Source organism: Crotalus tigris, unplaced genomic scaffold (genome assembly GCF_016545835.1).
Source record: "Crotalus tigris isolate CLP2741 ecotype Arizona unplaced genomic scaffold, ASM1654583v1 scf7180000020588.15403103151:6194809, whole genome shotgun sequence".
Lineage (NCBI taxonomy): Eukaryota > Metazoa > Chordata > Lepidosauria > Squamata > Viperidae > Crotalus > Crotalus tigris.
Window position 1 is genome coordinate 560430 of NW_024098092.1, and position 25190 is coordinate 585619.

The following is a 25190-nucleotide window of genomic DNA, read 5'->3' on the forward strand; positions in this document are numbered from 1 at the left end:
GCGAGCGTGCAGAACTTGTGAATCGCACCCACTGAAACAATCCCCCCCCCCACCCCGACATTGACGCTAATGAGAAGCGGCGGCAGTAGTGCCCCATAGCGCACGCGCAGATGAAAAGCTCCCCCCCCCGCTCGGGGAGCGCGTGCTGCGCGTGCGCGCTGGCCGCCCGAGAGGCGTATGGAGAACAGGATTCTCTCACCGCTTCCCCCCTCCTCTTTCCCCCCCCCCGCCGCCTGCTGGAGCAATCTCTCCTGTTTCCCCTGGAAGAAAAAAGAAGTCTCCAGAGCGCTTGCGCACGCTCTTCCCCTTCGCCTCCCCCGCCCTTTCCCGCCGCCCGACGCGCGCTTCCCGCCACCCAATCGGCGGCGCGTCCCGGGGGCGCGAGGCGGGCGCTCGGCGACGGATTGGCTCCGGCGGCGGCCGAGCGCGCAGGCGCCGTGCGGGCGGGCGAGCGGGCGAAAGAGCGACGCCGCGCGCGGCGCTGCTGCGGCTGCTGAGGAGAAATTGGGCTGAAGCAGCGACAGCGCCGCCGCCGAGAAGGACGCGCGCACGACGGTCGAGGAGGAGGAGGCGGCGGCGGCGCCGGCGGCGTCCCCTTCACTATCACCGGCATCGCCGCCCGCAGCAGCATCCGGAGCGGGAGCAGCGGCGGCAATAGGCGGCGGCGGCGGCGGCGCGGGGCCAAGTGGCGCGGGAGTGGCGGCGGCGGCGGCGGCGGCGGGGCCCGGTGGGATGGTGTCCCCCACCGGCGCCGCGGAGGGAGGCGGCGGCGGCGGCGGCGGAAGAGCGCGGCGGCGGCGGAGGCGCGGCGGCTCCCCCTCGCGGCGCTGAGCCGAGCCGAGGCGGCGGCGGCAGGCGGGCGGCGCCAGGACCCCCCGTCTCCCGGGGGCAGCATCATGGTCCGGGAGACCAGGCACCTCTGGGTGGGCAACCTGCCGGAGAACGTCCGCGAGGAGAAGATCATCGAGCACTTCAAGCGGTGAGCGGGGCCGCCGGGGGGGCTCGGGCGGGGCGGAAGGGGAGGGGGACCAGCCCGGGGAGGCCTTTGCTCCGGGGGAGGGGGGGAAGCGGGTCGGTGAGTTGCCCCAAGGGGGGGCGGGAGGGAAGGAAGGGAGCCCCCCCGCCACAATGCCTGGCCTTCCCTGCCTCGGTGCGCCAGGTAAAGCCTTGGGGGGGGGGGCTCTGTGTGTGTGTGTGTGTGTGTGTAAGGGCCTGGGGAACCCGATGCAGGCCCGGGATTAAGAGGGCCTCTGGGGAGCCCAGGCCGAAGACGAGCTGGGCAACCTGTCATCCAGGAGCATCTGGCGCCTGCTGCAGAAGCCTCTCCACTGCACCTCTTCCAGCGCTGGAGAAGCCCCCACAATGCAAGTGATGCTGCTGCTGCTGTTGCTGTTGCTGCTGCTTTGTTCTTGAGCAAGGCTGCTGGACTCCTTTCTGCATCGGGCATTTTGGAAGTGTGGATAAAAAAAACTTCCCTAAGGAGGTGCAGTCTTTCTCCAGCTCTAGAGACTGCCTGCGGAGAAGGAGATGGGCAAGAGAGCAAAGATGCTGCACCGCTGGCCTTCATGTCCCTGACTGGAATTAAAAGAGCTGTGTTGTGATGGAAACCACTTTTTACTCCAAGCGGGGCTGCATTTTTCTTTTTCTTCCTTTTTCTTTCCGCACTCCGGACTACTGACGGCTTGGGATTTTTCACACGAGCTGGCCAACGTTTATTTTGAGGTTCTTTGTTTTCTTATTCTGAAGGAATTATGAAAGAAATAATCCGGAGCGTGGATATTTAGGCACAACTTTGACTAAATCCCCCTTTTTTTAAAAAAAAAAAAAAAATCCAACTTCTTTTGTTCTATTGCTGTGGAGCATTTCCGGGATGGCTAATTCCGAATTGTCGTTTTAGTCCTATTATTTGCATTTGTGATATATTCTTTTCTGGCTGCAAGAATGTTTGCCTTTTAAATTCCACCCAGTTGAGAAGCAAAATGTGGACAAAATGTGTGCAGCCTAAGAGCACAGGCGTGTGTGTATTCACGGGATGGCTTTTTTTTGTGGCGATTGGACACATTCTAGATAACAGTTGCAGGAACATCTGTCTTAAATAATTGTTTCTGGCCTTGCCTATTATGGCATTGTGAAGGAAAACTGACATGCATCATTCTTGACCCTTATGTGGGTCAGCTGAAGTTATTTTCAGTGAAAGACTTAAGAGGATTGCGAGTTTTCTTGTAATTTTCCTCCTACTGTTTAGGAGGATTATGGAGCGTACCGAATGAGTCATCATGGGAAAAATAGACTTGCTTGGTTACCTCATGGGGGAACAGCTTGACTGATGAATCTAGGGAAAGAGTGAAATTACCCTGTATTCTTAAATGGAAGCTTATTTGTTGATGGTCAGGATACATTTTCATTTTGTGCCAAAGAGGTTCTTTAGTGTGTTATGTTAGATGCTTCCCACTCCTTCTCCTCCCCCACCCCCATAATTCAGAGTTGGGGCAAGCAGGCTACAAAATCAGAAGTGATTTTTATCCTGGTCTTACTATTTAGTAGATGGGGAAACAGTTTTAAAGTGTTGGAGTTGCCATATGCAAAATAAGTCTTGCTGGGAGCTGAGGTGGTCCTTTTCTAGCAGCTTTCCTTTGTGTTGTTTTTTGTTTGTGTGTTTGAATAGGTGTTTGAGGAAAGTGCATGCACACACACACACACACACACACACACACACACACACAGAGAGACTGTCTTGTACTACTTGCTGTGATTGGCAACACAGCCTGATTCATCCTTTGGCAGCCCAGCTTTTTAAAACAGAAAACCGTTCCTTGATCCTCCTTTTGCTGGAGAGAACAACATGCCTCTCGGAGGGTTTAGCGCAGTGCTGGCTTGTATGAATGCCTTTCTAAAATGGCGGCCGGGTCCCAGTTTATGTCGAAAGGAATAGAGACGATCTCAAGCTGCACATGGGGGGGGGGCTTTGTGAAGCTGCAGTAGCAGCATCACAAGAGCTGCGTAACAAGAGATTTCATCTAGCTGCCTGGTTACTGCTGCCGCCACCTTAGCTGCAGAGCTTTCCTCAATGTGCAGAAGGAGATTACTTGGAAAAGAGCTGTTGTAACCGAAGCACACTTATGCACAAGAGACATCCCCTTTCAAATGGGGGGGAGGGGGCAAATACTGTTCATTCTTGCATCTGCAAGAACAGCCTTGTGCTAAATAATAGGAAGCAGAGTGATGGGAGAAAAATTTGGAAAAAAAAAACATGCACAAGTTTAAATATGGATGCAACAAAGATCCGGTCGGGAAAATACATCATGTAGATTGTGGTTGTGCTTATATAAAACCGGAGGAGTTGCCTCAACTTTCCTTTTGGAGACAGGGCGACCGTGGTGATCCTTTGGCGGTTAAGAATCGGGAGCATTGTTGTGCGGTTGGGCTTTTGGGGGCTGCTGGTGGGTCCTGGGATTCAAAGGGCTTCTGTGCCCCCAACGGTTGGAGGAAATGAAATGGAAATTAAAGCTGCCATTCCAGCATGCTGTCTCTCCTGTCCTACCCCCCCCCCCCCTGTTTCCACAAAAGGTTTCTAAATGCTGGAGAAAGTTGCCATGGTGCTGTTGCTTAGAGATGAGTCAGAAAAGGTTCTGGTTTTTATTTTATTTTTTCCCACAATGTGCCAGTTTGCACGCAAGCCCAAGCGTGATTGGATGTAAAAAGCCAGTTTATCTGGCCAGTGTTTGGTCCAGCCGTTCAGTAGATTTTTCCATTGATCATTTAATGGGTTGCCGACCTTCTAACTATCTCTCAGAGTTGTGTTTTGGTTGGCAAGAGATGCCTGGGAGTGCTGCCTTTCTTTGTATGACCCTGGGGGAGGGGACAGGTTGTACAACAATTGCATTGCATGGCTGCAGAGTGTGTGTACCAACAGGAGACTACTGCAGTTCTCTGTAACGTACGTACATGTACATTTTAATTCCTAGAAGAGAAGCTTAAAAGGGGGGAGAAAAGCCCCCTTTTTAGTTTCAACTGGTCTCTGGCAAAAAAAAAAAAAAATTCCCACCCATCCCCCGCCTGGGAATAGGACAAAGAATTTGCAAAGAACAAGCAGCATGAACAGCCTTAACAAGGAAGTCAACCTCAAAGCTACCTATGGCTCTCTAACAATATTAAACATTATGAATGTAAATAGAGGCAACCTCACTCTTTAGCCTCCGCATCAATTTCAGTCATTCTAGGGCGGGTGTCCAACTGCGCGGGCCGGTTGCATCATATGAAGGCCGCACCCACCCCCAGCTCCGGCAGTGCCCAAAAAAAATATCGCAATATGTCGCGACACGTGACATGGTGAGTTTGACCCCTGTGTTCCAGAAGATGCTGGTTACGTGTCCTATCAGTAGAAAGAACTGCATTGTTTATACGTGTTTAAATTCTAAAGACAATACGGTTTGAAATGGCTGATATTGGTATGTGAAAAATCAATTGTTCCAAGTAGGGGGTGCACTTCAGAGAATCAGTAAGGGTCATGAGAAAATACACAAAACACTTGAATTGTGCAGCTCTTTTAATCAGGGGAGTGATCAATGAAGGACAGACCTTTAACATATAAGGATCTGCTGTTTAGAATAGGATGTGATAATTTGGGTTATCCCTGTTTTGGAAGCTTGTTAGGAAAGATAGTGCACATTAATATACATAGTATTTGGGGTGGGGAGGGAAGCTCTGCAGCTCTTAGAAACTTCCAGTAACCAATAATAAGGGCTCCTGTTTGTGAAGGTGAAAGAGAAGTTGATATGTAGCTCTTAAAATTAAAAAAAAAAGCTGTCTCTAAGCTCTTAAAAATGATGCAGTGCATCAGATGCGTTTTTATTTTTCCCCCAACCCATATTAATTCACTATGTGTTTAAAAACAAGACTCCCCCTTTAATTCATCCACACTGGTCTTTCTGCTTGCTTTTATTTTGCTGAGTTTCTATGAAAAACCATTCCAGGAATCTGAAACCTCTTAGATGGTCCTTTTTTTGATAGCAGTCTGAGGAAATGATTAGTTGTGAAAGCATTACACAATTCTAACTGCGTCCGAGTTAAATGATTAGTTGTGAAAGCATTACACAATTCTAACTGCGTCCGAGTTATTGTGAAAATTGAAACACTGAAAGTATTTGCTGCTCTTGGAGGAGATGCATAGCAGCTTGCAAGAAAGAGTGGCTAAATATAGCAATGTTTGTCCTGTGCATAAATGCCAAATGCCCTCTTGATTAATTAGAGAAAAACAGCAGTCAGTTTTAAGCAGACCGAGTAAGTTGGTGTTGCTTTTCTCGTCCTTTTTTTTTTTTTTTTTTTAGAAATGGAGTCAATAAAACAATAGGCACTGCAAGAGTAAGGTGGGCTTCCAAGGCAGTTCCTTTGTCCTTTATCGTTGTTCTGATTTGGGGGCCTTGACATGGTGGCGTTAAATACCATCTACGTAGCACTTGGTAGCCTTCCAGGTATCTTTCGGGGGGGGGGGAAAGCTTTTTGTAAATTTCCTGTTTTCCAATGTTTCATGTCATGGCTACACAGGGCACCAATTCTTCCTTTTGCAGGGCAAGCTGAACCTGGCTGAGCTGATACAACCTGTGAACCCCTGGCACACAGGTCTCTTCCAGTCACTGGTGTGCCCAGTTCAAAGCATTTACCATTCTCTTCGATAAAGCGGGCTGTTTTTTCATGGCTGCTCAAAATTGTAATGGGCGGATGGGCCTGGGGTTTATGCATAGCTGTCTTAAGAAAAAAGTACCGTGTTCCTGTTCTCAATGCCATTCTGTGTGAGGGTGCATGCCCTGTTGCATAAATCACAAGAGAAGGGGGAAGTGGTTTCAGAGAAAGTAGGCTTTCCTTCCCAGCGTGAACCCAAATTCCCACGTGGCAGAATAATTGGGCTTGACGTTAAGATTTGCTTTGTGTTACTGCAGCTTTTTCTTTTTAAATTTTACTCACTCCTCCGTTTCTTCTTCAAAGTGTGACAGCACGGCTGCAGGAACTCCAGCCTATTGAGAGTAGAATTACTCCGCTCTTTTGACAGCTATGTCGAATGCCTCAGATCACCCTCCTCTGAGCTTGCGGAGTGAAACCCATCCGCGTCCAGTTCATTCTTTCCGCTTACTGCTGCGAAGGGGCAAAGATCACTCCCCGCAAAGATCACACTCCCGTTTGGCTTCGTCAGCCATCACCGGTGGCTAAATTCCGGCTGCTCCCTTCAGCTTAATAATTTCTGGCTTACGCGTTGCATAATTATGGCCAGTGACTTTCCTAGGAAATTCTCATTGGCTTCTCTCCTGTGAACGACAGCCCTTTCGGGTCACGGGGCAGTTAGGAAGCCTGGACTTTGAAGGTCTGCCCTGTAGTAGAATTTGCATCTGTGCAGTCAGGGCCTCCCTGCACTGTGGATTTCCTGCATGGAAGAACATTCACAGCGCACAGGATACTTTGTGCTCAGATAGCATTCTATAAATACCGCTGCAGAAAAGATAAAAGCCGCAGCTAGCTCAAACCTAGAAAGCTTCTGCTAACTCAGTGTTTCCCAAACTTGACAATATTAAGGCATGAGGACTTCAACTTCCAGAATTCCACAGCCAGCAACGCTGGCTGTGGACTTCTGGGAGTTGAAGTCCACATGCCTTAAAATTATAAAGTTTGGGAAACACTGTAAACTGGTAAAATGTCATCTGGGGTATTGTCTTCCTCCTTCAGATGGCTCCACGAGAAGGACTACGGTCACAATTTTAGCCGCCTATTTCTGAATTGTCACACTGATGGCAGCCCTTCCCAGCTCTTCTTGATCCCGCGTAATCGTGCCGGGCTCATTTCTTTATTGTCACGGCATCTACATTTGCTTTTTTTCTCAAGATAATTTACTCGCAATTCTCATAATAACGTTAATAGGTGGGAAATAATAACCCATTCTGATAGGTTTCACGATCCCCTGAGACTTTGCTTTGGGATCTTCCTCGTCGCGAGCCAGCTTCATTACACTTTATTAGGTATTGTACAATATGTTCCATTACCTGTTTTGCGAGTCACTTGGCTATGTATTCATGGAAAGGCATACTCTTTCCAAAGTAAGCCACGGAGAGAAGTTCCACTGAGTTGACTGAGATTCGTTTCTAATCGTTGTACTAAGATTCTGGCTTTGGATAAGGTGTTCCTCAACGTGTTTATGTTTTATTAGCTCCAGGAGTCTTGGCTAGCTTGTGCGAATCCGGGTGTATCTACCCGTAGTAGGGCGTCCATGAAACTTAGCTAAAGCCATTTGGTATGCTCCAATTCAAAACTACAGCTTTCTCAGCTCCAACTGATACACCTGATGGATAGGGGCTTATAGAAGTTGTAGTACACAAGGGTGGAGTTAGCTGGGTGTCATGCTGAAAGCCGGGCTGAGCAATTCCTTATCGTGATGACTACATTTGCAAAGCTGTAGAGAGTCTTGTCTCTTGCAAATTTTTCTAAGGTATTTTGGAAGCTTGATAGCTAAAAAAAACTCCTTGTGCTTGAGCCAATCATAGCCTGTGGCCCGCATGCGTTGATTCCCCCCCCCCCCTTTATGATCTTTGGTCAGTTTTAGCTGTCTTGTTTTGTCTTCATGCTACAGGTTGTGCGTTAAAATTCATCACTGGGTGCGATTGGCTTCCAAACTCTTGATTTTGGAAGCCCCCTTTTTTTAATGCAGGGGTCCCCAGCCGCCTGGTCTGTGGACCAGCACCAGTCTGGGGCATGCCAGGGACCAGTCCACGCAAACAAGCGAAATCCCACCCACTGGATGCAGGCAGCAAGCAAAACCACGTCCCCTCTGATCTGTGAAAAAAACCTCTATCCACAGAACCAATCCCTGGTGCCCCAAAAGATTGGGGGGGGGCGCTGCTTTAATGCACAAAGACATTGTAAATTCATGGTTCTGAATGTGTGTTTATTTGTGTCGGAGGAGTTAAAAAAAAAGTGGTTTCCTGATCTTGCAGTTTGTGGGCAACCAGGTTGACCAATCAAGGCCTTGAAAGTAGCAACTGAGTTCGGGTTTCATAATTCTGAAGAATTACGTTTTGAAAGGAACTTGTGTATGGAATGCAGTCCACAGTGGGGACAACTGAATGCTTGCCTTTGACCTACCAGTGTTACAGAATTCTCTTGACTGCAGTGTGAATCCACAGCAGATGCTGGGCCCACCTCAGTGTGAAGGGGGATTGCTTTTTGCAGCTGCCATCTTTGTTTTCCCGTAATACTGGGGTTCCGTACCTATATTGGAAAAAGCTAAAAGAAATGTTTGCTTTTACTTCATCCTCCTCTACTAAACCTATTAAGCATCAATTTTGAAGGAAGAACCAGACTGTCTCCCGGGACAACATACCCTGAGGACCAAAGCATATTATTGGCTCTTCTTGCTGAAGCCTTTCCCACTTTCATGTTATCAGAATAATAATTAAAAAAAACCCTCACACTAGCATTTTTGGCACCTGGATCCCTTCCAGACAATAGCACCCAACTGTGCAAATGGCTGCTTATATGTAGCTTTCCCTTTCAGAACAATAGCTAGCTAAGGAAGAAGGCACTTACTGCCGTTGTCCAAAGATGGTGGGGCCTGATTAATAATCTATGGATGGAAGTGGAACTGAAAATTAACATTGAGGCCTTCTAAAGCCAGCTCTTTTAGGCCTGTCAGCAGTGTGCCTAACTGTGCTAGATTTACCATCTCCTGGTACGAACTGCACATGCATTTGAATTTTCCCTCATTTATAATGACCTCTTTGTCTGACACAGGAAGGTGTATTTCTGTCCCCTTCCCATAGACTAGGACAGCGATGGCGAACCTTTTAGAGACCGAGTGCCCAAACTGCAACCCAAAACATCGTTGGGTGCCGGGTGGCCATGGCCCATTGGCTAGGCATGGCTTCGGTGGTAACGGCAGACTGGGTGGGACTAAAAAGTTCAATCAATCAATTCCAACTTTGCAAGATCTCCGCGCCCCCCCCCCCAGAAGTTGAAATTGATTGATTGAACCTTTTTTTTTTTTTTTTTTGCACACGGTGGCGGAGGCCTAAAGCGAAAAGGTTTTATAAAAACCAGCTGAAGGCCTAGGGGCGACGGCGCGCGTGCCCACAGAGAGGGCTCCGAGTGCCGCCTCTGGCACCCGTGCCATAGGTTCGCCAACACTGGACTAGGAGGAAAGTTGCAGGAATGTTTTTAGTGTGACCAACGTTAAAATTTCTATTCACGTCCAGTTGAGTGATGTTAACAACCGCCAGAATTATTTTCCTATGGGAGTTTGTTTGTCTGGTGCATCTATCGGAAGGGAGGGAGGGAGGGAGGGAGGGAGGGAGGAAGGAAGGAAGGAAGGAAGGAAGGAAGGAAGGAAGGAAGGAAGGAAGGAACACATTGGGGCCTTGACCCTCTGGCTCCCATGGTCTGCTCCAGAGGAATAAAAGTGTCACACTTACATCAGGAACAGTCCTGAAGAACTACTTTAGTTCACCCTGAGGAATAGGGCCACTGTGACTGAGCCATTAAGAAGAAACAAGATTGAAGTTCCTTGGAATGTGTAGCACTTAATGCATAGACCAGCTCTGGGGCTCCCTTTGTAGTGCCAGGGATTGTTCTGGGAAACATGTCCTCCTTTAATGCTGGTAGGAAGCAAAACTGTCCCCACGCTGCCCCATTCGTATCGATTGGTATGGGTCACGCAAGCGGCAAGCCCTTTAGAGCAGTGTTTCCCAAGCTTGACCATTTTAAGGCATGTGGACTTCAACTCCCAGAATTCCACAGCCAGCAATGCTGGCTGTGGAATTCTGGGAGTTGAAGTCCACATGCCTTAAAATGGTCAAGTTTGGGAAACACTGCTTTAGAGAACCAGGAAAGCCTCCTGTGTGCCTTTGTATATCAGGACCTTTAGAGCCGCCTCCGCCTCCCTCTTCTGCCCTGTTTGCTCTCTGCGCTGGCGGTTGGGAAAGAGCTGCCTTCTTGGAAAGGCTGGGGCTGGGCAGAGATCAGCAGGGCACATTGAACAAGGGCGCTCGCCTTTCTCAGCCTGCCGCTGCTTTCTGGACAGACATTAAGCGGCTCCTGAAATCTCCCCCCCCCCAAGCCACACGCTTTATTCCTTACTGCCCCACCACCCCCAGCAGCTTTTCACGGCTGGGCATTGTCCCCCCCCCCGCCTGTCCGTCCGTCTGCACCACTGCGGGTCTTCCTCCTCCCTTCCAGATCCCTTAGCATGAAGCAACGCAGCTCCCCTCCCAGCAGCAACTGCCAACACGGGAGCGGATTGGAGAACAGCCAGCGGGCAGGGCCGGGATCGGATTGCCAGGCAGATTAGCCTTCACACCGAGTGACTCTAGGATAACACACACACAAGCTGGGAGTGCAGATCATAAGAGATACCCTTCCCCGCCTTCCATAGCTCAGCGTTTGGGAGGGAGTTAGCGAGACAGGCGGTCATGTCCACGGAAAGCAGCCTTTATGCTTATTCCAGCCGCTTCTCATAGGAGTGAATGATTCTAAACCCACACACCCTCCAGCATTCTGGTGTGGGTCAATGAGTGTTGAGCCCTCTGCCTTGGAACTGAAATCTGGCAACCCCTTCGCCGGCACCATTGCATGGTTGCATAGTTTAAAGAAATCCTGGCTCCGCATCTTTTTTTCCCTTGGAGTTTTTTCTCTCCACCATTCCTGCTCCAGATTCCTCCTTGGCTGGGGTGGAATACAGATTCTGTCCTCCAGAAGTTGCGTAGACGGTTGCTGCCTCTTTATCAGTTGTCATACAGCATCATGGCTTGAGCTGTAACAAGGGACGTTTTTGGCAGTCTCTGGGTCTCGTGCTTTTCCTGTCACCCCAGAGGCCACCACATAGGAAGCAAGCGTTGTGCCACTGAGCTATCGGGTGCTTTTGGCATTCTAGACTGGCCTACCGCAGAGATCTTGAACAAGTAATGGATTGATCCATTGTTAAATAGTGGCGCTGTTTTTGGTGAAGATTCACAGACCCCCCCCTTTTTTTTTTATAGTGACCCCAATCCCTGTGTGGTAGAAACATTAAACCCTCCTTCCTTGGCATATTCGGCACAATCTTGTGGAGGATTGATGTGGCTAATGGTGTTGAATTTCGCAGATCAGTGTTGGCCAATCTTATGCATGTCTTTGATGGTTACGCTTGAGGGCAGAACAGCGATGAGAGCAACAAAGAAGGATAAATTCAATGGGCCTAGATCATACTGGTGTGGAATTCCATTTTCCAGCCTGGCCAGGCTTGAATGCTAAGCTAGTTGAATTGCTAAAAAAACCTCTGGGACTGAGGTTTGACTTCATTGCTGCCTAAGTTCACTAATACTATTATTTGATATATCAAACCAGGAAATATCTGTCTGTCTATAGAAAGTGCCAACAGTGTAATTAAAAATGCATAAAGGTTATCAGAGGAATGTGATGGTACCGATTCTTTCTTTAATGGAAGGGAATTGTCAGTTTATGTTTCATATCTTTTTGATGTGTAAACATGACACTTTTATAGATGTGTGCATTTTTAATAGAAATCCATTTCTTTTTGATTAAATAGCTTGGAAGGTCAGTGACATTTGGTCAGACTGGATGATTTTGAAAACTTTCTGGAGGAACTTGCAAATGTTTTGCATATTAACACCAAATCTGCTCGCATATATAGTGTGAGCTAAATAATTTGCATTGATAATTTGTTGTTGCTGCTGTTGCTGCTGATGTCTACAGCCATGAAAAATTTATCTCAGGAATTGCCAAATATTTTCTAACTCTGGTTTAAACAGAGCTTCCAACATCATTTAGATTGTAAACTTGTAGAACTGGCTTTATTCATGATTAGAGTGATGTGAACAGGCATTGTATTCAACACTTACATCATGAACTCTGAATGACTGTTCAACTGAGAACAAATGAATACATTTAATAAATTAATTCTCCACTGAGATTCATTATTTCAACATCGATTGCATTAAAATATATATGAACAGTACACAATTAGGTGATGTTTTTGTATCCTGGCTTTTTTTCAAAATACGATATAATGAAGAAAGGGAAAGATGTTAAGAGGCGTGACATATATATGTAAATTCCCACATGTTCTAGTACGAGTCCAGGAAACACTGTTTATACTTAACTATTGAAATGAATGCTTAGATCTATTTTTTTTTTTTTAATCTGAGTCCGGGAATTTCAAGCTACTAAATGTGGTTTTCTTAGCTGATTTCTTTTCTGTGAGCTTTAACGTATGTGATTTTTCTCTGTCTTTTTCCTAGATATGGACGTGTTGAAAGTGTCAAAATTCTCCCCAAAAGGGGATCAGAAGGCGGCGTGGCAGCCTTTGTGGATTTTGTGGACATTAAGAGTGCGCAGAAGGCACACAATTCTGTCAACAAAATGGGAGACAGAGACCTCCGGACGGATTATAACGAACCAGGAACCATCCCTAGTGCTGCTCGGGGATTGGATGATACAGTTTCCATAGCATCTCGTAGTAGAGAGGTTTCTGGTTTCAGAGCTGGTGGTGGGCCCACGTATGGCCCACCACCATCGCTTCATGCACGGGAAGGACGCTATGAGCGGAGACTTGATGGGTAAGTTCCAAGGTTTCACTAGGCAGGTATTTTGTAATTGATATGGTCAGAAACACAAACTCCTCCTGGTAGGGCCCCCAGATGGATTTAAAATTTGGGGAATTATCTGCATTTCCTATTTTGGGTTGGAAACGGAAGCGATTCCCATCCCAATGGCTGGGATCTTGTGGATCTGTAGAAGATGTTTCCTGCAGCTGGTTGGAGAGCTGATCCTAAGATGGAAGACTTCATGGGCCAGCCTCGATTATGGAGCTATTCTTCTAGAACTTGACGATCCCAGTGCTTGGATAACCTTAAGGCCTTCTTTGGATGTATACTTACGATCAAATGGAGTTTATTACTGCAAGTCTCCAAGCCCAATATGGAGTATCTTCAGCCTGATAGGACCTACACAATCCCTTGGCAGAGCTTCGCATTTAGCTTCTCAGGGTGATGATGCTGGTTTATGTAGTCCATGCATAAAATTGGAGTGGTCTCAAAATTTTCTAGCAGACGTATAAAAATGCCGCACCGTCTTGGATTCTACCACCTTTAGCCATGGGAATACGTTCAGTGAAGACAAGAGAAGGCAGCGTTCGATGTTTCTTTCCCCCTGTTGGATCTACCTCGCTTCCATGTACCTTGGGATTACTATCCTCATGGCAAACCGAACGAGACGGACGCTGCTCAGTTTTGGAAATTACAGGCCATCCGTTGAGGTGCTGGAATAAGGGCTACGACCTCAAATTTATGGGATGGTTCGAGCCAAGATCCCAGTGGGCCAGGGCAGTGGATTACTTTAGTCTTGCCAAAAGCACACGTACAATTAAGGGCACTCTAGCTTTAAAGACATGGTGTCGGTCAGCTTGTGGATACGTCACAGAAAATTGACTTTGCTGGATGGTTACAAAATTGGACAGAGGATGCCTGCTAGCCTGGGGCGAGGCCTTCGTTCATCCCCTGGTGGTGCCTTTTCTGCCAGCCGATTGGTTCAGACTTAGGGCGACAGTCAGACTCCTGTGGTGGATGTACTTAGAAGCGCTGTCTGTCTGGAAGAACGAAGTTGGGGGCTGCCACCCTTTTGGCCAATCTGGGACTCCTGGCTTCCAGTGGAATTTTTTTTTTCTCTTCTTTAGGATTTTTTTTTTCTCGCTCGCTCATCTAAAATGCCACTTTGACACCCTTGCCCATTAAGAAGGTGGATTACCCCTTTAAGACGGGCCAAATTGGGGAAGTTATGTTCACAATTCTCTCCCTAGATTTAATTGGGAATATAGGTCGTGTTTCCACACTTGGAAAAGGTTGGTATGTCCTGCCCTGTGTATATTAGCCCCTCTCCTAACCCAAGTCAGTTCCTTTTTTTTCCACTAACTCCAGTAGTAATTAGTACTAATAGATAACCAGCAGTGCTGTAGCTGTTAGATTTTCAGCTTTGCTAGTTCTTTTGTCTGTCTTCTGTGTCCTAACAAAGGGCTCTTACACTCTACATTAACTTTTCTAGAAATCTTGCTTTTTTTTTTTGTTTGTTACTTTATGGTATCAGCTTTCCCTGATATAATATCGACAGGGTTGCAGGGTGTGCGTTGATTGTTGTTCCAAAAAGGCGAGGGCTGGAGAGCTCTTTCAAATATTTATACACGCCCGAGACAATAAGTGGCCTTATTTGCATGGAGCTGCAAAAAAAAAAAAAAAAAACCACCTTTGTGACACGTACTAAATGCCTGCCTTCTAGTTTTTTGCTCTTTTGTGAGGCAGCTCTGACCTGCCGTAAAGGCAAGAATTCAGACAAAAGCCTTAATGTGCACCCAGGGCCCGCCGCCACCTCTGTCTGACAAGTGGTCTGAGGCCTGCACTACACTCATAGCAGGAGCCTAAAGTGGAAAGGTCAAAGAAGAACCTCATTCACTGGGGTGGGGGAGGAGAAGGAAGGTCCCTGCGTTTTGACCTGACAGTCAGGAAGAAAAACTGTTCACATCTAGGATGGGGACACTGAGAACAGCAGTCCCTGCTAGTTACTTTTCAAGGAAGGCCTTTGGAAGTAAAAAGGGGGAGATGATTTGAATTCCTCCTTCCTCGAATGGTTTTAGGAAACTTTGTCACTAATATTAGCCCTGGCCTCACTGCTTGATCTGCGCATGTTTTGTTCCGAATTATTTCATCTATTTTCCTAGCTGTGTCCTACACGTTGGGCCATTCAGTGACCTCTCTAGATTAGAATGCTAAATTATTGGAGGCCTCCCTTCTCGGAGGCGGCTCACCCACAGCTTCTTAAGATGTCTTAGCTTTCTTTTTAAGTTCTACATAGTTTTACCTAGTTTTATGGTAAACCTAATTCTGTATGTAAAATACAGAAATGGCCACCGTTTTGTTTTATCAGCTATTAAAATATCTCATCCTGTTATTCTCCAAAGCGGCTTTTAAAAACAAATACAAAAAAAACAACCACTCTCTCACCAGCACACAGAAACATTGTTTTATCTTGTTTTCGGAGCTTAATGCCTGTGACTTTTTAGTTGGCTGCATCTTGACTTTATTAATCATTACAAGGATAAGCAGAGATCTGACTTTAGCTAAGCCGATACATTGTCCTAGAACTCTTAGAAGCAAAGATTTCAAGCGACCTTTTAGAAATAAGTAAATTGGGTTTTTTCTGCGATAAATTGCTTTTTTCTACGCTCTATGGCCAACCCCTTAATGACAGGATTCTAGCCTAGTCATGGGGTGAAACATGTTAATAGTCCTGTTTCATCCTAGAAATAGATAAATGAGTAGAACTGCTGAAATTAAAATTGTTTTGCACAAGAACGGTTGGGACTGTGGTGCACAATATTGTCCACAGAAGTTTAGTTCAGACTTCTCCAACCTGATGCCTTTCAGGTTCGCTAGCCTTCTACTCCCGTGATCCCTAGCCGTTATCCTGCGAGATGGGGATTATGGGGTAGAAATCTAGAACAGAAGGCATGGAGCTGGCTCAGTTTAAGCAGTGAAATGGAGTCTGTGCCAGACCTACGCGAACATGAGCGAGAAGTTCACGTAAAAGGACCAAGCTCATTCATTCTGCTAAATAGATCATTGTTGGCCTTTTGACGATGATAGCCAATGCTGCATTAAATGCTTTGCATGTTGTTGAGTCGTTGTTCTCCTTCCCTGATTGACGTGCCTGTTTTCCCCTCCTAAATGCAGGGCTTCAGATAACAGGGAGCGTGCTTATGAGCCTAGTGCCTATGGACACCACGAACGGGCGACCGGAGGATTTGACCGCACGAGACATTACGATCAGGATTATTACAGAGACCCCCGGGAGCGAACTTTACAACATGGACTCTACTACAGTTCTCGGAGTCGCAGCCCGAGCCGCTTTGAGGCTCACGACCCTCGTTACGAACCTCGGGCCCGGGAGCAGTTTACGTTGCCCAGCGTGGTGCACAGGGATATCTACCGGGATGACCTCACGAGGGATGTCCGAGGTCGAAGGCCGGAACGGAGTTACCAGCACAGCAGGAGCCGGTCCCCCCATTCCTCCCAGTCCAGGACCCAGTCTCCGCAGAGGCTGGCCAGCCAAGCCTCCAGACCCACTCGGTCGCCCAGCGGGAGCGGTTCCAGGAGCCGGTCTTCCAGCAGCGATTCAATCAGCAGCAGCAGCAGTACCAGCAGCGACAGGTATCCTCATCTCTCTGCAGGCGCGGGGCAGGCTTTGCTCTGGGTCCCAGTATTGATCCAAGGAACCATGTGAATCGGCTGCAAGGGTGGTGCATGCTTTTCTCGGCTCATCCTCCTGGCACAGACCAGCACCGTCCCCCAGGTTGGAGGCAGGAATGTGGGGTGGGCAAAGGGCGAGCCCTTTGCCCCCAGGAGACAAAAACCCCACCTATGAAACAGATCCCTTTGGGCCACTCTAGGGTGGACCTTTCTCCGTTGTTTTTGTTTGTTTGTGAAAGGCTGTTCTTACAGAAGCAGCCTTTGATTGATTGGGGATAGCTGTCTGCATTTTCATTTATAATTCAGCACCACCTCCTGTCCTGCCTGGACTTATTCCTCTTTCTTGTTTATTTACGGCATCTTTGGTTTATCGCCTTGAGTCGAGTGTCGGAATGACATTTTAATAGGTACGCCAGTTATGGGTTTTCAACTGTTGCGGTGGCTACATAGCTCGCAGTGGTGAAATTGCGCCCGTCCGGCCAGCCTGCTGTTCTCTGTGTTAGTTCCTGGCAAAGAACTGTGGCACTGTGGGGGGGGGGGAGATCCAATATCGTCCCGTTTATATTTTCAAGGAGAAGGCCTTCCTAATCAGACCGTAGAAGCGCACGCAAAAATGCTTGAAAATCGCCACGTTGAAACACGCAGGCTGCTTTAAAAGGAGGCGGATAGGATGGCGCCATTGTGTTGTTGTATACCTCTCCAGCTTGGTTTTGTCAGAGCGGCTCCCCACGTTGTTTGTGTTTATTTGGGATTTTATTCTGAGCAAGAGGCCCTTCCGCTGGCTGAGAATAGCCTTTTTCCCTAGCCTCTGTTTTTGACTCTTCCTCCTTCCTTTGCTTCAAAGGGAGATTCATAATACCTGCCGTCAGCTTGGATTAATGTCAGTAAATAGATGCTTTTTAGCAGGCTGAAATAAGCAGTTGGCCAGCGGTCCTCCCGTATGTGAAAAGGGAGGGAGGAATGCAGCCATTCTAGTTTTCTCATCTCTATCAGACTTTGGAACCTGGTTTAGGGCAGGCACATGTGGAGCAGTTCAGGCATTTTGTATTTTCATAGCATGTCAACACTTGAAATGTGTTAGAAAGACACAGGGGAAAATGTTAAATATTGGGAGTGACCAGCGGAGAATTTTGCCTAGTTGAATCCTACTTAGCAATAACTTTTTCCTGCTTTCATGGTTTTTTTGTTTTTGTTTTTTAAAACTCAGCTGTTGAACATGCTTTCAGGAGCTCATCCAAATTGAGCTGCTGCTCCTTCTTAGATTCCTCCTTCAGGTTTAAAAGCTGTTGGATCTGAAAAGCTTTGTATAAACTCCTGGAATGCTTGCCATTCTCTGGGCTGTTTTCCTGTACTGTCCTAAGCAGGGGCTTAGGATGAATCCAGCTTTCCCTGAAAATGAATATAACCTGTTCTGTTTTGAAAGCTGTATGCCCAGTTTGAAACAAAGATTAAAAAGTACTGTTAAAGAAAATTCTGGGTGGGAGGGGGGGGGAAATAGCATGAATAGACATTAAGGCTTTCAAGATTGGCTTGTGAGCTTGAGTTGATTGGATTTCTGTGTCTATCTTGTCATCCTCAACTCCCAGAGTGCAAGCAGAGATTGGCCAACTTAATTTTGTTACGTAACCCTGGCCTTTTGCTCCTGCTGCCCCTTTGTTTCTTTCCACCTCAGGAATTTGCCAGCAAAGGATGAATCATTGGCAGAGAGCCGGTATGCTGATGAGAGAGGGTGTGTGTGTGTCTGTGCGCAGGTGTGTGGGGAGTTTTGTGGTTTGGACAACAGCTTCAGAATTCAGTCCCAGCAGACCGCAGTTTCAGGTGATCTCGGTCCAGAAAAGGCCACTTCTCTGGAGCTGCAGCAAGGAGGCTATGGGGCAGGGACCCAGTGAGGGGAGGATTGTTGACAGGGAAAAAAAAACAACAACGGGTAAAATGGGTGGTCAGCGCTGGTTTTCTTCCAGTCCGCTCAGCTTCTCCATGTTTCCTTGCGCGGTGACTCACTCGGCAGGTGGCGTGCGGGAGTCCCAAGTTCAGTGGCTGTTTGCCATTCTCATAGGTTGCGCAGCAGGCCTTTCTCCCATCTGATCAGCTGGGTCTTAAATACTTCCCGCAGGATCCTGCGCCATTTCATGCCTCGTTAATTGAAGGCAGATTTTTTTTTTCCCCTACAGCCCTTTAGAGGAAGGCGGTTTTGTTTGCCTTTTTTTTTTTTTTTTTTTTTTTTGCTTTTTTTTAATTATTATTATACGGTTCTCTCAGGAGGACACCAGTTTCCTTAGGTTCAGATGCCTGGTGATGAAACCGAGGTGGATTTGCCTTGGATGCAGAACTTGATGTTTTGGGTTTAGCCAAAACTTGGCGAGCTGCCCTTAGCCAGAAACTTTGCTTCTCTTAATACAGCTTGCATTGAGCACCTTTGTCTTAGGTTGTTCCAACGGCTTGGTGACATGCAATATGGTTGTCAAGAAAGCAGGGTTTCCTTCTAAGGCTGCCTAATGGAAGATTTTCCTTCTTTGGAAGGTAATTTCAGTATTGTACTGCTTATAGTAAACCTCATGGGGAAAACAATGCTTTAATGAAACAGTTGACATAGAATCTTGGTATGCAAAAATTGCCTTGATAAAGATCCTCTTTCATCTTCCCCTCTCTCCCCCCCTCTTTCCATTCTTCCTTCCTTCCCTCCCTCCCTCCCTCCCTCCCTCTGTGTGTGTGTGTGTGTGTGTGTGTGTGTGGAGAGAGAGAGAGAGAGAGAGAGAGAGAGAGAGAGAGAGAGAGAGAGAGAGAGAGAGAGAGATGTCAAGATACATATGGCAAATTTATTGCAAAGGAGTGTATAGGGCTGCGATGGCGAACCTTTCAGAGACCGAGTGCCCAAACTGCAACCCAAAACCCACTTATGCATCCTCGGGTGCCAGGTGGGTGTGGCCAATTGGAGGGTGTGGCCCATTGGGGGGGCGTGGCTGCGATGGTAACGGCAGACTGGGCGGGACTAAAACGTTCAATCAATCAATTCCAACTTGGCAAGATCTTTTTTTTTCCGCGAGAAGTTGAAATTGACTGATTGATTGAACCTTTTTTTTTTGCACACGGCAGCGGAGGCCTCAAGCGAAAAGGTTTTATAAAACCCAGCTGAAGGCCTAGGACTGGGGCGACGGCGCGCGTGCCCACAGAGAGGGCTCTGAGTGCCGCCTCTGGCACCCATAGGTTCGCCACCACTGATATAGGCAATTGAGTTTATTTCATTCCTTCAATCTATTCCTAGTGTGCCTTGCAAAATGTGAAAAACCTAATGGAAACTAATTTAATCAATTAGCATGGAGGCTGCTGCACCCCCCACTCCCACCTACCCACCCACTCCGAAGAATAAATCTGCATGGATCTTAAATTCTTCCTTTCAGAGACACTGTGGCTGTGCCAAAGAAGACAAAGGGGGCTTCAAGGCTTCATTATTGATAAGCAAAGCACACGATGGCATATTCTGCAAGGGTTGCTCTGTCCAATTTCTGCGGGCAATGCAAGGAATTGCTCATTTGGGTCTCCCAAACTAGTCTGAACTGGAACCCTCTGGCCAAATTTGGCTGCTGGCCCCCTCTTGGGAGGCTGGGTCCTCCATAGCTGCTTGTTGTTTTTGTTTGTCCAAAGCAGGAGCCTCTGGGCTAGTGGGGCAGAGAAGGTGTGACTGGCAAGGACTTGGGGCAGCCCTGGCAGAGGAAAAGGGGGCCTTGCAAATCCCCCTACTTGAAAATTGAGCTGAGAGGAATATAATTGAGTTCTGGTGTTTGGAAGGAAGAAAAAGAAAGAAAGAAAGAAAGAAAGAAACCCACCTTACATTGTCAAAAGGAAGGAAGGAAGGAAGGAAGGAAGGAAGGAAGGAAGGAAGGAAGGAAGGAAGGAAGGAAAAAGAAAGCAACCCCACCTTACATTGTCAAAATTCAGAATATTTCTATTTAAAGAAACTCGTGTTGGCAAAATGGGTATGATGGGAAACAGCATCAAAGAAACAAACCTGCACAGATTGCTATATACAGTACAGCATTAGGAGAAGGCAGAAAAGCTCTGTAAGAAAAAGTTGTAAATCAAAATGGATATTGAGAAGGTTTTTCTTTTTACTATGTTTTTACTATGGTTTAAATAGCCCAGCGGATTGGAATATGGCTCCACTAAGGCAGGAATAAAGGGGATCAGATTTAGCTGAGCTGGCTGCCTCTAAGCATCCCCTCTGTGATTTTACTGCGTACAGCAGCTGACTAAACTTTATTTCCCTTTGTTCATCCTTTCTTGGAATTTTTTTTTTTAATTTGTCAGTCCAAAGTCATTCATTTGAATAAAGTTAAATTTCTCCAGTGTCAAAAATGTAATTGGACTTGTTCGGACTCTGACCCCTTTTTTGTCATTGCGTTTCATCGCCTTTCAACTTTTGCTAGTATGTTTGCCTCCTCTTACATTAAAAATGTTCTCTATCATCCCAACATATGACTCTGCAGTGTGGATCATTCCAGTGGCAGGACATAAGGGAGAAGGCGCAAGCTTCATTGTGCAGCATTTTGTGCAAGCAGATATAGTTCTTCTCTCAACCTGGACGTCAAAAGGCAATTTTAACTTGGATGCTTGTTGCCTGTCGGAAGCCTGCACTAGTTTTCAGTCAGCATTTAGGCCTAATTCACAATACAGTGATTAACTTTGAAATGCCTGCAGCTTGAATGTGTGGTCTCTCTCAAATGTATCTACCTGGTGCTTAAAAGGCCCTCTTTAATGAGGTGGGAGAGCCAGTTTGGTGAAGTGGTTAAGGCGGCAAGCTAGAAACAAAGAGACTATGTTCAGGTCCTGGAAGCAGACATTGGCAAGTTGGTTCTGCAGGGACCTAGTCCAGGTTATTTCCAAGAGTTGAAAGGGGAAGGAAGGAAGGAAGGAAGGAAGGAAGGAAGGAAGGAAGGAAGGAAGGAAGGAAGGAAGGAAGGAAGGAATTTATGAGATGTTTGGTTGCCTAGAACTTGTGTTAAAAATAGGCATGAGGGTGACCTATTTTCCCAAGACTTTATACGGTGTGTTTTAGATCTCAAAGCAAATTGCTCCCTTTCTTCACTTAGTGTTGTTTTTATATTGATTTTATGCTACTTCATATTGGTGTCTGTGCTGACTTCTGCATTGGTGTTCTTTGCTACATAGATGGTTTTTATTTTATTTTATTTGGGTTTGGATGTCCATGTTAAAAAGCTGGGGGAACCCCCAGACAACTGTATCAGTTGTTTGGACTATTTAAGTAACAATTTTGGTTTTTGGCGCTTGTTGAGTTATCCGGGAGTGGGCAGTGCTCTTTATTTGTTGCCTCCACAGTTATGGAGGAGGCTGTGCAGGACATTTCCTTTTATTGGGAGTTTGAATGTTTAAAATCCAAGATGACCCCAGGAGAACCCTTGGCGGTTGGTCTCCACAAAACTGTTCCAGAATTTTTTTTCTCTTCAAACTTTTCCAATGCAAACGGTTATCTAAATTCATCCTGCTGACTTCCAATGTTGTGTTTTAGCCTGTAGTCTTCTTTGAGGCTCAAACTTTGTAATATTTTTTTTCCCAATTTTAGCAGTCTTTACAATCATCAGTGAAGTAACAATTTTTACATTTTTAAAAAGCAATTAACTACTGGACAGTATACTGTTGGAAGACTTGATACATTGTTCGTGTTGTTGGTATTATTCTTAAAAAGCACTCAAAGCAGTTTTGGTGGTGTACCTTTTTCAAGTGACAAATAAACTGCACATTAAAATTAAGAAATACTTCCCACTGATACAGGGAATAGTTTTAGCAACATTAGTAGCCTGGATCTAAATTAAAAGATTGTCCAACTAAATTAAAAGATTGTCCAACTACAGCATTAGCAACAAGTTCTGCTTTCTATTCACACTTGTTTGCCTCTATTTGAAAAAATAGAAAGAAAGGTGAATCTATATTTATTCATTAATTTTACAATGTTTGTGGGCCACCAAAGTACTTAAACTTACATAAGTTTACGTATGTGATAAGGTAAGCTTACATAAACATAAAAATAAATAAAAGCTATCTCCTATTTAAGGAACAATAATTAAAATTTATCCCAATCTGGAAGTGTTTAGGAACCTGGATTATGGATTTCTAGACAAATATAGCTTCGAATCAGAAGGAGTACCAATGATTAAATATATAAAGAAAATGTTAGCTGTTTCAGGCATAAAGTGATAAGGGAAATGTCAAAGTTATGGGTTATCTGGGTAGGCCTGCAACTTCCCCCCCCCCCCAAAAAAAAGGAACAGCAAGGATCGTTGGGCTTGTGTTTTCTTTGTTTCAATACCAGTTGTATTTTTCTTATATCTTTCATAATTTTATCATTCTTCGGCGGAAAGGAAGAAAACTCAGCCAGCTATTACTATTTAATGGAATGTGTTAAAAAGGTGCAGCATGAATAATTACACTTCCCTTAGTGTATCACTTGACATCTCATTAGCAGCAGGTTGCTGTAGTGTGTCACATTTTGCAAAAAAAAAAAAAAAAAAAAAAAAAAAAAAAAAAAAATTGCAAAACGTGAGCTTTAATTCTTTTTTCCATGGCTTCCATTCTGGAAGATGGGTTTTCTTGGCTGGTTTGTCAGGCAGAAAAAGGGGATTGTGAAGACCAGTAGATGGGAATTTTTTTGAGGGAGGGTTTTTTTTTTTTTTTTTTTTTTTTTAAGATTTGTCCTGCACGAATTTACTTACACGTCAGGACTCTTGCTGGAGACTCTTCTGCACGTTCCAGGAGCCTCTGAAATCCAGCCAGTTGAAAGGATGTGCACAGAACTAACATGTTTTGTTCGAAAGTTGGAACCAACTGTGTGGTGTTTCAGCAATTCTGCCAAACTATTCAGACTGGCTGCAGATCAGCTAAAAGAACACTAGGAAATTTTTAGTTTTTCCAGATTTGGGCCTGGAAAGCAAAATCTGGAGGGAGACTTGAGTGTTTATACAGGGTAAGTACGGCCAGGCTGGTGTGCATCCTTGCTTTATCCGGAGTCCTCTTTCCAGCAGCTCCTAACCCCCCCCCCTCTAATTTTTTAGCATCTTTCCTCAGCTCCTTCTCTGCTTTCTCTTAGCTAATACTGCTGTCTGTGCCTTTTTCCTGCTCTTAAATTCCCATTTTGTTTCATATATGGACTAAAGCATGCATACGTTCTGGGATCGAGCAGCTATTCACAGCACAGCAGAATTAATGCATTGAATCTCTTACATTCCTGATCGGTTGTAAGCCTGGATAAGGGTCTTTGTGGGTGAGCCCAGGACTTACTCTTCCACCCTCCAAAGGCCTTGCTGATGTAAGGCTTCTCCCAGAAGGCTGGCCTGGAAACAGCTCTCAGTTTTACAAGGACTTCTGACAAGTAGATTTATTGTGGAAAAGGACTCTTCAAATTCTTTTAGCATTCTAAAAGGATACCAGCAACTGCTGTGTATCAAATGTCAGCCCTATTTACTCTGAAATCAAAGTCCACCTTCCTACGTCTCCTTCCATGTGATGTTCTCAGCTAGGAGCTGCTTTATTTTGGGCTGCAGTCGTGGTTTTCCTCTTTCTCTTATTTCGGAAAGGATCCCTGTCATCATAAACCCCTCGTTTCATTGTGACCACGTTCACAGATTTAAAATGTTCTACAAACGTCCTTGAGGAATGATTTGAGCTTTTGGAAGTGTTTCAGTTTTGTTAAAATACGATGATGTCTCCAATTCTAGTGTTGATGGCTGCTTCGATCTATTGCCTGTTTCTACATTTTTCATTTTAGCTTAACTTATTGTCTTAATTCAGACATCAATATTCAGTTGTTGCCCTTTCTTCAGACTTGGGGAATGTTTTTATTATTGTAGTAGTAGTAGTAGTAGTAGTAGTAGTATAATAACAACAATAACAACAATAAAGTTGGAAAGAACCTTGGAGGTCATCTAGTCCAACCCCCTGTTCAGGCAGGAAACCCTATACCATTTCAGACAAATGGCTGCCCAAGAACTTCCAGTGTTGGAGCATTCACCGCTTCTGGAGGCAGGTTGTTCCACTGGTTAATTGTTCTGTCAGGAAGTTTCTCCTTAGTTCTAGGTTGCTTCTCTCCTTGATGAGTTTCCATCCGTTGCTTCGTGTCCTGCCTTCAGGTGCTTTGGAGAATAGCTTGACTCCCTCTTCTTTGGGGCATCCCCTGAGATATTGGAAGACTGCTATCACGTCCCCCCTCGTCCTTCTCTTCCTTAAACTAGACATGCCCAATTCCAGCAACCGTTCCTTATATGTTTTAGCCTCCAGTCCCCTAATCATCTTTGTTGCTCTTCTCTGTACTCTTTCTAGAGAGTCTCAACGTCTTTTTTACATCGTGGTGACCACAACTGGATGCCGTATTCCAAGTGTGTGAATGACTCCCCTTTTCTGTCATTCAGCTTTAACAAGCATCATAATTTGATACTCTCGGGTGAAAATATTTTCAAACCCATCTTTTGCTAGACTTCTGTTGTTTAAGGGGAGCACTTGCCTCAATCTAAAATGCCAGTTGAAAGAAGCAGCGGTGGAGAGGCCTGAGGGTAATACGGTTAATCTCAACAGCTCATTTAGCGACCATTCAACATTCCAACAGCACTGGAAAAAGTGACTTACGACCGTTTTTCACAGTTACGACCATTGCAGCATCTCCTTTCGCAACTTTCTGACGAGCAATGAAGCCAGATTTACTTAGCGATCAGGTTGCTAACTCATCACTTAACAACTGGGCAAGAAATGTCATAAAATGGGGCAAAACTCACTTAGCAAATGTCTCGCATAACAAGAGCAATGGCGGGCTCAATTGTCGTAAGTCGGGGACTTCCTGTGCTAGGAAAAAGGGGGGAGACCTCCATGGTCTTGAACAAAGGACGCAAGGGAGAGGAAGCGGATATTAAAGCAGATTGA

The 25190-nt window shown here is 45.9% G+C and overlaps 1 protein-coding gene across 3 annotated transcripts in view; it reads left to right on the forward strand.

Moving 5' to 3' along the window:
* Positions 1-427: 427 nt before the first annotated feature.
* SPEN (spen family transcriptional repressor) overlaps positions 428-25190 on the forward strand; it is a 53947-nt gene continuing 29184 nt past the window's right edge. For 2 of the 3 annotated variants that reach the window (XM_039367586.1, XM_039367587.1), the window contains exons 1-3: positions 428-979; positions 12273-12590; positions 15753-16229. In XM_039367586.1, the coding sequence (XP_039223520.1) occupies positions 897-979; positions 12273-12590; positions 15753-16229 (878 nt within the window). In that variant the 5' untranslated portion in view covers positions 428-896. The remainder of the gene's footprint in view (positions 980-12272; positions 12591-15752; positions 16230-25190) is intronic. The other variant, XM_039367588.1, reaches the window with a different exon arrangement.